The sequence below is a fragment of the Sarcophilus harrisii genome, chromosome 5, assembly GCF_902635505.1.
Source record: "Sarcophilus harrisii chromosome 5, mSarHar1.11, whole genome shotgun sequence".
In the NCBI taxonomy this organism is placed as follows: Eukaryota; Metazoa; Chordata; class Mammalia; order Dasyuromorphia; family Dasyuridae; genus Sarcophilus; species Sarcophilus harrisii.
In genome coordinates, this window is record NC_045430.1 from 171,155,779 (window position 1) to 171,167,705 (window position 11,927).

The following is an 11,927-nucleotide window of genomic DNA, read 5'->3' on the forward strand; positions in this document are numbered from 1 at the left end:
ACTGAATAGTTGTAAAGTTATCAATATGACTCCAGTCCTTTTAAGACAGGGTTCTCATTTCTTATTTTTGGTCTTCATGGATCATGTTTCTATAATCTAAGAGCAGCTTACATTATGTCCTCTTTATATTTTTTAAATATTTTACATTTGTTTTCTTATTTGACTTTTTTCTTTTAATAAAGTAATTTTTATTACACATTCAAAAGGGGAATAAATTTTAAGGTACAACAAAAAATTGAGCTCAAAATAGCACTGTAATCAAACATATTACATAAAAACTACCTTTTACAAAAACATAAAAAATATAACTATATAGGCCTAGTTTTTTGACTATTCAAATTTTTTCATTATTTAAAAAAAAAACAAGATCCTTATTAATTTGTATTATTCATCATTTGCTGGTGCTGTTTTGTTAATAACTAGATTTCCCCCAGAACTCCAATTTAAGCATCACATGCTTGTTTTTGAATGCTTCATGCTAGTGGGACTACTCTTTAGAACTCCAGAGATTCTTATTACAATATTCAGACTGCTTTCAAACTCTTAAGACGGTATAATATATTTCTTTGCTATTAAGAAGCAATCTTAGCTGCTATTTTTTTCTTTTTTTGTGGCCTGGGAGCCTCTAAAATTTCTTCATAATCTGCATTCATTCCTGAAGCCCAATGACCAACTGTGATTATGTTACCTGAATTCTGATTTTTAGGCAATCTTTCTTAAAAATGTTCCACAGAATCACAAAGCCTATTAGCACTGTCTTCTGCATAAAGTCCTTTAGGAATATTAGGACAAGCTCTAGATAGGTGTAGGTGTCACCTCTATGCACAAATGAAATATTTTGCAAAAGGAAATTCTCTCACAGCTGGATCCACTTTGACTTTGTATTTGGTTACTTCATGTTCAGTAGATTCACATCCATAAGAGATTCCAGGGCTTATATCTTGACTTTGAAGGGAAGAAAGGCATTCTGCAACTCTTTGGCCTTGTTAATGGTAACCAACCTGTGCATTTTTTGTTTGTTTGTTTTTAAGTCTTTTCAAGCTCCTTTCTTTTTGGTAACTCTCCTTTTTGACAGCTGCCGCTATTTCTTCTCTTATTTCCAGGCTATCTCTGCCATCATGTTCCCATTTGATCTTAGATATTCCATGAATCCATTTGCATTGTGATTGGTGTAAGTTATTTTTTTTTTTAAATTGGGATACAAGAAACAGAACTACCAGACTAAAATTGTCAATATCTTTTTGGAACAAGCATGCCATTACTAACCAAGGAGACCAAAGACAAAAAAACTTCATATGTACCAAAATTCTTACAGTATCTTCTTGTGGTAGCAAAGATCTAGAAACAAAAGAAATGTCTAATGACTAGAAAGAGCTAAACAAATTGTGTGACACATAATAGAATATTAATACTGTACAGTCAGAAACATGGTGAATACAGAGAAGCATGTAAAGACTTATGTGAACTGATACAGAATGAAACAAATAGAGCCAGGAAAACAATACATACAACCATACACAACAAGCAATGTAAATCGGGGGGAATAAAGAACCACAAAACTACAGAAATTAAATGTAAGATTATAAAGAACAAGTTTGGCCTCCAAAAGAGATATTGAGAATAAATGTTTTTCCACTACTTAGCTGAGGTAAATAGTATTCATGGGTATATAACAATGCATGTAACATAAGATTTTTTCGAACTGTTAAACAGTTTTGCAGTCTGTCTCCCTCCCCCTTTTCTCTCTCTTTAAAAAAATTCTTAGGATGGCTCTTTGGGAAAGAGCTGTGGGAAATTGCTGATGATATAAAAACAATAGATTTCAAGAAGAATATATTTTTAAAAGCTGGAAAATTAGCAAAGCCATGCACTATCTAGCACCTGGCAAAACAATAACTCAATTTAAAATAAAAACAAGATTTCAGAAAATAAACTTGTAGCAATCATAGATCTTGCAAATAAACATCCAATTATCCCATTTCGCTAAGTGTTATCTCCAATCTTTCTTCTATTCTCTCATGCCACCTATGCCCCCTCTCTAAGGAAAGGAATCTAACCAAGTACATCACTGTAAAAACTGGGGCCATCTCTTTTCTCCTCAACTTTGTATATTACAAATCACCTCAACAGTATCCCCCACTTTTTGATCTAGACTTTGAGGAACAGGTACTAAGTAGCCTTTCTTCTTGTAAACAACTTCTTCACTTGTGCTATTCGTCCCATTCCCTCCCAATTCATCTCCTCCATAAGTTTACCTCCTTAGAACATCTTTGTCTCCCTAATTTCTATTTTTTTGTTATCCCACTGGTCCTTCCCTTTTTCTTAAACAAGTCCAGATCTACTCATATTTTTCAAATTTTTCCACTTGATCCTACCATTAGTTTAAGCTATTGCTTAATATTTTTCCTCCTTTTCACAACCATTTTCTTACCTTAGCCCTTTGGGAAATGGCTTCAGATCTCATCATTCAATGGAAAATGCTGTCTCTTAAGATCATCAATGAACTAACTGCTTAATTTCATAGTCTTCTGTTGGTTCTTATCCTTTATATCGCTCTAGCTTCCTGACCTCTGACACTGCTGATCACTCCTGGGTACTGGTACTCTCTCTTCCATAGGTTTCATACCAGGGTTTCCAAACAGTTCTCTTAACTGCTTCTTCTTAATCTCTTTTACCTGGATCATCATCCTCTAAACTGCCCCTTAGGAGTGGGTTTGCCCCAGGCTTCTGTCTTGGGCCTTCCTCTATAAAATATATTCTTCAGTCAGTGTGTCTATGTTTCTTTCTGGACTGCCTTCTTTTCTCTTCTCTGTTTTAAAAATTATTCCTCAGTGACCTCCTTTTCTTTTTATTACTTGATTTCTTTCTCCTTAGGTCCTCAATCTCTCCTCAGTGGGGAAAAAAAAAAAATAAAGAAAAAAGTCCTTTTTTAAACAAATATACAAGTCAAGCAAGACAAATTGTTCTGCATTTTAAATCTGTCACCACTCTCTGAAGAGATAGGGTAACATGTCCTAACATCAGTTCTTTACCAGTGATCACTGGACTATTTGAAGTTCTCCAGGATTTCAAAGCTGGTTTTCTTTACAGAGTTGTTAAAACATTGTGAGGCCATAGGTGGCACAATGGGCAGAGCCTTGGGCATAGAATAAGGAAGACTCAAGTTCAAATACAGCTTCAGATACTAGCTGTATGACCCTGGGCAGGTCACAGAACCTTGGTTTATCTCAGCTTCTTCAGCTGTGAAATGAGGGTAAGAGCACCCTTTTCAGGATTGTTATAATCAAATGAGATAATAATTATAAAGCACTTGGCATAGTGGGTAGCACATAGTAAGGATTATATAAATGTCACTTATTATTATATGTTACTCTGTCGCTCTTCATTTTACTTTATATCAATTCACAAAAATACTCCTGTTTCCCTGAAACTGTTTCCTTGCTCACACCTCTTACACCACAACAGTATTCTCTGACATTTAATACCACAATGTGTTTAGTCACCCCACCAAGATCTCCCCAATACATATCCTCTGAACGATGTTAGCCTAAATAGCTTGCCTGCTGTCCTATCTACAGTACATTCACACTCCATTCTCTTGTCTTTGCCTGAGATGCATTCTCTTCTCACTGTTCCCTCAGAGTCCACCTCAAGTGTTAAGTTCTACAGGCCAACCTTGGTTGCCCCCAAGATTTTTTTGGCATATGTTTTGTTATTTAATTTTCTATGTATATATAAGCTCTTTGAGGGGAAAAAAAATTTCATTTTCTTTGTATCCTTGGAATTTAACATATCTAACACATAACAAGAAAATACTTAATACTTACTGAATAAATGAATTTTCTAATAATCATGTTAATGCACTGAAATATAGACTATTAGAATCAGGACACAGATCATCTAGTATGATCTCTTCCTTTTACTGATGAGAAAACTGAGGTTAAGAAAAATTAAAATAATTTACCCAAGGTAAAAACCCAAGGTTTTAACACTGTAAGTTAGTGATACAGTGCTGGAATCAGAATCTTCTGCGATACAATCCAGTGCTATATTACTACCTCAAGAACTTTGATAATCCTCCCTATTTGGATGATAATTGTTATTATAAGTTCTCCCTTTGTTATTATTTAAGCATTTTATGCTGTGTGTGTGTTTGCGTGTTAGAGACAGACATATTAAAAAATGGTTGGCAACGGTGGGCTAAGAGTTCAACTTGGATTGAGATTTTTATGCCCTATAAGTGTACTAAGAGAATCTGGGTTCAAATCTTAGCCCTGTTACTTGGGTTTAGTTGTTTCCTCATCTTTAAAATCAGCATATTAGATTTCATGATGTCCCTAGTCCTTTCAGAGTTAAGTCTATGATCCTACAAAAAACTGGCACAACAGCGCCACAACAACGAACTTCCCTTGTTGTCAGCATGACAGCCACCTGAAATAAAAATGATAGGTTTTCTGATTTTCCTCTCCTCCTTCAAGTATCAACAGGTTATCAACAATCTATACCTTCCTGTACAAGTTGACACTCAACTTGTCACTCATCAAAAATATGAGGATTAGTTTACCAAACTTCAGAATAAGGAAAGCAAGATTATGTTAAGTACAAAATTCAAGATTTTTTGTTAAGTTCACATGGGCAACAAAAAATTGAGAACTGACTACCAGAAAAACTCCATGGGGTCAGGCTTTTTTCATTTTACTTTCACTGTTTCAGGATCAGTATAATTTTTTTTTTCTTTTTCTTTCTTTTTTTAATTTAATTTTATTTTCATTATATAACTTTTTATTGACAGAGGATCAGTATAATCAAACAAAGCCCAACTGCAATATGAATTTGAACCGTTAAATTTCAGCAACTTTTAACAAGCAGAGACGACTTCTAATCACCATCCCTCAACATAATTAAGCCTCTAATATTTATGATTCACTGTGCTAAACACTGGTAAAGCCACAAAAGTTGGAATTGAAATTGTAAGTCTGAAAAAGAGTAACTAAATCTCATAACTTGCAATACTCAGAACCATCTTCTCACTATCCATCTAAATATTAGACTAATTCTGGCACTCATTATCTCTTTCCTGAACTACTCTCTTCAAGAGTTTCTCTTTCTCTCTCAATTATATTCTCCAACACAGCTGCTGAAATAATTTCCCTAAGGAACAGGTCTGACCATGTCATTCCTCTGGCCAAACATCTTCAGTGGCTCTCTATTGCCTCTAGAGTAAAAACATAAAATCCTTAGCCTAGCATTTAAAACCCTTTTATAATACAACTCAAATCCATCTTTCTCCAATTATTTCATACTGCTCATCCTTCATGCACTCTCCATTCCAGCTAAATTGGACTAACTGTCCCCAAATTCAGCAGACTCTCTCTCTGTGCCTGGAATGCACTCCTTATTAAATGTAGTCTTCATCATTTTGTTTAGTCCATTTGCTCCTCCACCCCAAAGCTTTTCCTGAAAGCTTCCTACCAGCTGTTTCTGCTCTATCTCTGAATATAGCTTCCTCATAAGCTCCTCACAGTCAAGGATTGTTTCATTTTGTCTTCTAGCATATCATTAATCTAAACAGTACCTAGCATATGGTAAAAACTTGAATGTTTATTGAGTTGCACTGAATAGGGGAGATTAGATTAACAGACAAAGAAGTATAATATAAAATGAAATACAATTGGGAATTATCAAAATATTAGGAGAACCCCAAGGCAAAAAGTAAAGTGGAATACAAGTACAAAGAGGACACAAAATACTTTTAAGAAGAACTGATGGAGAGTAGAACCAATGAGAAGACTTCAACAGATGGAATAGAGATTCTGATTAAAACAAAAAGGAACTTGAAGAAATGCAACACTTTATTTTAGCAGGAGAGAGAAAGAGTTAGAATAACCAAGATTAAGGTTTGCTACAAGCCTCATTAAATTCTTAGCCCTAGTTAAACACACCTACCTCCTCACAGAAGCAAGAAAGCTCTGGACACTTTCAGTGAACAGTTAAGTAGCTCAGTTTGGAGGAGGATAAAGTGAAATAAATGGAAACATGAGTAAAAAAAAAACCCAATTTGGGTTGGAAGGCTTTTGAATATAAAAGAACATATACATGTTACTGAAGAGGCAATAAGAAGTCCTTAATGCATTTTGATCATAGAAATTATGAAATCACATTTGTTTATAAAGTATTTTATATAAATATATATAATATAAAGTTTATAAAGAAGATTAAAAGAGGTAGAAAGGACTAGAAAGTCAGGAATAGGAGCAGCAATTTTTATTCATACTATTATCAAGCACTTATGCTGTGGTGTTTTGGAAAATGAAACTGGTCGGAGGATCAGAAGTGAATTCCAGTTCTGCCTCTGAGTTAGTTCACCTCTCTGGGTCTTAGCTAAGAAAGAAGGGATTTTGCACTGGATTATCTTTAAGGTCTCTTCTAGCTCTGAACTCTATAATCTTAAAAAGTAAGCTAAAGATAACTGGGAATACATTTCTGCTAACTGAGTAAGTTCAATAAAGAATTAGATAAAATAAATAAGTTAAAACACACACACACACACACACACACACACACACACACACACACACACTAGATTTTCCAGGATATACAAACGCTGAGGAATAGAAGCAAGATAGATTAATCTCTTGGAAGAAATAAGTCAACTGAGAAAAAAATAAAAGCAAACATCTGAAAAAGTTGCATTCCATCCTGATGGATGGAATATTCTCACAGGGCCATTTCAATGCTCCAAATCAAGGCTTGTCCTGTTCCAAAAGTAAATGGTTTTATATATTCACCTCTACTTAGAAAATTTATTCTTTTCTATATAATTTTTTGTTTTAATTTATTTTTACAGAGAAAAACAGCATGGCTGTAAATTGACAGAAAGCTGTGTCCGAAGTTGGGAAGACTTGGATTCAAGCCTACATGGTTGCCAAAGCATGGAAAAATAGTCCTAAGCATGGCCAATGTCCCCAGGCAACTCTCGGAAACTATAACTTATAAAGTAGGTTATCTGCACTGGTAGACTGAGTTTCCTCACAGAGTTCCCTGTACTAATAAAAAACACAGGTTCAGTAAAAATAAAGAAGTGCAGTAACAACAACAAAATTAAAACTAAAAACTACACAAAAACAGTATTATTCACACTTAAGGGCCAGTTATTCCACTTTAGAACATCTTTTGATTTTTTTCCTTGTAAGAAAATTTAACAAGTGGTTTAATAAAATTAATCAAAAATAAGCTTACTTATTTTCAAAACAGGTTAGGAGGCGGACAAAAACATCAGTATACTTAAAAGCATATTTCAGATATTATATGAATATTTATCTCCTCCACAAAGTTTGTAGACTTAAATCAAATCAACCACTGACAACATAGCAATACCCTTAACAACTTGGAACATTATCTGTTCACTACAATGGACTTCTAACAAGTTTAAATGCTAATATTGCTTTAGTACTTCATTATTTGGACTGGGGGAAAAATCATCCATGTTCAATCTAAAATAGAATTTTCCCTAAAACAAAAATATTTCACTTACTTTAACCTTAAGACCTTTAAGTTCTTTTCTCTGTACCAAAGCCTTCAATGACCCTTACTTAAAAGGACAGTGAGAATACAAGAGTAAAATAAAAGCTCCTTAATCTAACTTTTAAAGACTTCTAAAATCTAGCCATTGACTTCTCAATTTATTGTCCCCTTCTAGCACTCTCTGCTCCCCATAAGCCAGGATATTAGCTAGTTCTGAGAACTCATCATTCGATATTTTGATTGTTCACATGTATAAGTCATTCCCCCATGGCTAGCATCACCTCATTATCTTTGAAAGCTTCTATCCTTCACGATGACCCCATTTATTAAGGTTTTCTACCTTCTCAAATTACATTACTCATCTGTATTGATACTCCATCATTCTCCTTACTACCGATAGCAGAATATCAGCTCTTTGAAGGCAAAGATGGTCGGTCCTCTTTGTTAACTTTATCCCCAGCAAATATCATATCTTATATTTCTTGAATTGAATAGTATTCTATGCAAAACAGGTATAATGTAGGGTCATTAAAGATGAAAAGCAAAGAGCCTGTCTTTTCTGATATTAAATGACAAGACAAAGAATTTGGATGAAGAATAATTTAACAATTCACTACTTTAACCACTGAAACACACTGCCTTTCTTTATTGTTCAGTGTCCTTCCAAACTAATCATTCTTTTAAATTGGAAGCAGTAGCAAACAGTAAACAGCAATGACAATCTCACAGTAATTACTTGGTATACAAAAGTTATTTCCCTATCTTTCAAAACTAAACTTGTTTGATATGGAAAATTACTTGCTTTTTAATTCAGAAAATGTATTAAGTGATGAAATTCAAAGCATAACAACATTATGTAGTTACAAATGATTTCTTTTTTCAAATTCTAAATATCTCCACGTAGCAGTGATATTTTAGGATCCTTATAGAGGTCCTTGTAAAAGTGATGCTCCGGGAGGCAGGCAGCTGGTGGATGGAGGACTGAGACCAGGTTTAGGAAGATGTGAATTCAAATCATGTTTCAGTCACTCACTTAGCTGTGTGGTCCTAGACATATCGATTAAGCTTTGTTTGCCAAGATTTCCTGAAATGCAATATGGGGATAATGAAGATGATAATAGTAACAAAGACAAACCTAAAAGGTCATTTTGTAAAAAGCACCTGACATATAGTCGGCACCATGAAAATGTTTACTCTTTTCCCTTAAAATGTTTATATTTGATTTCTATTAATCATGATTATTTCACATTTTTTCAAATTAACAATTTCAGACATTAAAAAAACCAAAAGTGTAAATAAAACAAGCATTTCACATTTGCAATAGCAGAGAATAAGGACACAGGCAAAAGTCACAAAAAGCCTTTAAATATCTTAAGTCACAAACCTCTTTTCTTTAGCGTTGTGTACCTGGGTAAACACATTTAAAATCTCTAAACTGAAACCACGTCATATAAAAAAAATCTATGCTGGGCCTCAGAACCGTGGCCAAACATTTCTTCAAAGTTTAATTGTTAGAAGATGAATCCCAAGTATCCGAAGCTGAATCAGAGAACTAGCCTATAACCTACAACTCTAGCATGACATACAAAGTTGGGCGACTCCTGGGAAGTTAACAATTAATCTGATAACATTCCTGAGATTTTCTCATCTTGATTTCTTGAACAAACAGGTGTCACCTGGCCTAACATAACTTAATATTGCCAAAGAAGGCGTTTGAAGGATAAGGTCTCTGTTCATTTTTTCTCCCTTCCGCCGTGACCGCTTTGTTCCGGATCACACAGAACTCCGCAGGTAGGAGGGACTAACCAGCTGTCCCGTAACCTCGCCCCCAGCCCAGTCCCAAGCCAGGGAGACGCAGCCCGGCTCGACAAGGCCTACCCCACCCCGGAGCCAAACCCCCCCCCCCCCCCCCCCCCCCCCCCCCCCCCCCCCCCCCGCCCGCCGCCCCCCCCCCCCCCCCCCCCCCCCCCCCCGGACAGCCGGACAGCCGAGGTCACGAATGCTTCCGTCCCCGCCGCACATTTGCCCCTTTCCGCGGCACAACTCCCCGCTCGCCACGAGCCATCGGGGGCACCGGCACCACCCAAGACTCGAGGCTCAGCCGTTCCTCCCGCCCCCCTCCGCTTCCCCGAGCAGAGAAGTAAGAGACCGAGTTTGCACTGCGCATGGCGGAGAGGCCAACAGCATCCATTCCCCGCCTCCCCAACCAGCCTCCCCCTCCCCCCCCCAGCTTTCCAGGGGAAGACAAGCACCGGTAGGGGAGGGATGGAAGGAGGAACAGGCCCGGGTGAGAATGCAGGAGAAACAAGCCCAGCCGGAGCGGCCGCAGCATTTCCTGCTTTAACCAGACCTTTCGATTAGAAACGGAAGGAGCCGGGGAACTGCTTGCCTTGCAACCCTAAAGCACCCGAGCATTTCTTCTAAAAAGCCCAAAGCGACTGGGGAGGGGGGGAGCCGCTTCCTGGCACACTTCATTCATTTCTAAGCTTCGGTCTCCCCGAGTCTTTCCTATTTTGGATGGTGTTGAGGACCGCTCAAGGGGGGGAAGGCAGAGTCTAGAGAAGAGCCCGGTTTCTGGGGACGGGGAGACTCCCGCTAAGAAGGAACCCCTCCCCGCCCGCCCCCAGCGGCCTGAGAATAAAGTTTGAAGCAGGAGAGGCGACGGGAAAGGGGGCAGCGGCGCCGGCGGGGCACGGCCCGGAAAGGTGACACTACTTCGGCCGCCAGCCCTCGCAACCTCTCGGGCTGGGCCCTGAGGGGGAGCAGCCAGAGGCGACGCCACCGGGACGCTCCCTTCCTCCCTGCTCCCACTCCAGAAGGGGAGGCGATTTCGGGGAACTGACCACGCATTTCTTGCCGAGGAAGCTGAAGAGTGCCTCGTTCTCTTGCGGGGTGAGGAGCAGCGAGCCCACGTTGGTGACCCTTCTCGGTGGCGGCGGCTGCTGCTGCTGCTGCGGCGGCGGCTGGCTGTTGCTCATGGTGTCGGGAGCCGGGGCCGGGGCCGTGTCTTCCTCGTCCTCCTCCGCCGCGGGGCGGCCGGGCAGCTGCGTGGGTCTCCCCCTCGCAGTGACAGGGGCGGGGAGGAGCGGAGTCAGAGCCGCAGCATCTCGCAGAGCTTCTGGGGGAGGGAGGACGAGGAGGAGCCGTCCGCGAGCGGGGGTGGGGAAACCTCCCGGAGGGCTTAAGTGAAAGAGAGGGGGTTTCAGCTGCCGGTGCTTTGCTGTCCGCTTCCTCCGCACTAGCGACTGCACTAAACTCTTGGCTTTTCCAGTTCTTCGGCGGAAGCAGCAACGGCAACGGTGGCGGCGGCGGCGGCGGCTGTAGGGGCCGCACAATCCAACATGGCAGCGGGGGCGGGCGAGACCACAGGACACGGGAGGCGGGGGTGCGCGCCGGAAACTCGCGGCCGCCGGAGTCAGAGCAAGCTTTCTCCTCCTCCCCCCCCCTCGTCCCAGTCCGCCCGCCCAGTCCCGCCCCGCAGGCTCCGCCTCCTGGCTCCCAGCCCCGCCTCCCCTTCCGCCCGAGGTGGGAGCGCGACCGGTGCGCGTCGCTGCCCTCCGCCCCTCTGAGTGCGAAGGTGGAGCCGTGCCCTCGGGGTTCCCTCTCTCGTGGGGGCGGTCGGTTGGTCTCCCGAGCCCGCTAGCTCCTTTAGGGGCCCAGCCGCCACTGCTACAGCTGCTCTGGGACTGAAGCACCAGGAGGGGCGGAGGGGGAAAAGCCCCCAGGAAACGGGCTCGTCCCCACCACCAGCGCCCGCCCCGCTCTTAGCTTCCCACCCGGGCAGCGTCGCTCGCAACGGCAGGGGCCCGAGCGTTTCTTCCACTGTGTCCCCACTCCGGAAGGAGCGGCGCGATCTGCAGGCAGGCCGCTCTCGGACCTGCGAGGTGGGGTGGAGACGCCCGGCCTTCCTGCCCGGGCCAGCCGCAGGAGCCCTGACGGGGTGGTCTCCCGCCTGGCCAGGCCAGGCCCTCGACGATGAGCCCCGGAAGGGGGCAGCCCCGGTACCGCGCGAGCTGCCTTGCCCCTCTTCCCATCCAGCAGGGGGGCCTGAGGCGCTGTTTTCATTTAGTTCTCCTTAAGCAGCCTCTTTCGGGGACGTTACCCGGGCGAAACAGGTCCTTTACCACCACAAGGCACTTAATAAATGTTGAATTAATATAAAAATAGTTGCCGGATGCTTTGAAATGAGCCTCAACAATTTCTTTAATCGATCTTGCTTATTTTTATGCACTGCGGATGCTGACGGACCCGAATTATGTGTTTGGTTCAAGTCGATAATCATTTGTGAACTAGTTGCTAAGTGCCAGGCGCTGCTCTAGATAAGCGATACAAGGGCAAAAAAAGAACAAAAACAACCCGTAGTTGCTCTAAAGAAACATTTTTCTAACAAGACGACAACATAC

At 41.1% G+C, this 11,927-nt stretch overlaps 1 protein-coding gene across 1 annotated transcript in view; it reads right to left on the bottom strand.

Moving 5' to 3' along the window:
• Positions 1-11,070, bottom strand: part of WASL (WASP like actin nucleation promoting factor) — a 97,412-nt gene extending 86,342 nt beyond the window's left edge. Inside the window, exon 1 of the mRNA XM_031938949.1 lies at positions 10,368-11,070. Within this exon, the coding sequence (XP_031794809.1) occupies positions 10,368-10,502 (135 nt within the window). The 5' untranslated portion in view covers positions 10,503-11,070. The remainder of the gene's footprint in view (positions 1-10,367) is intronic.
• Positions 11,071-11,927: the final 857 nt, after the last annotated feature.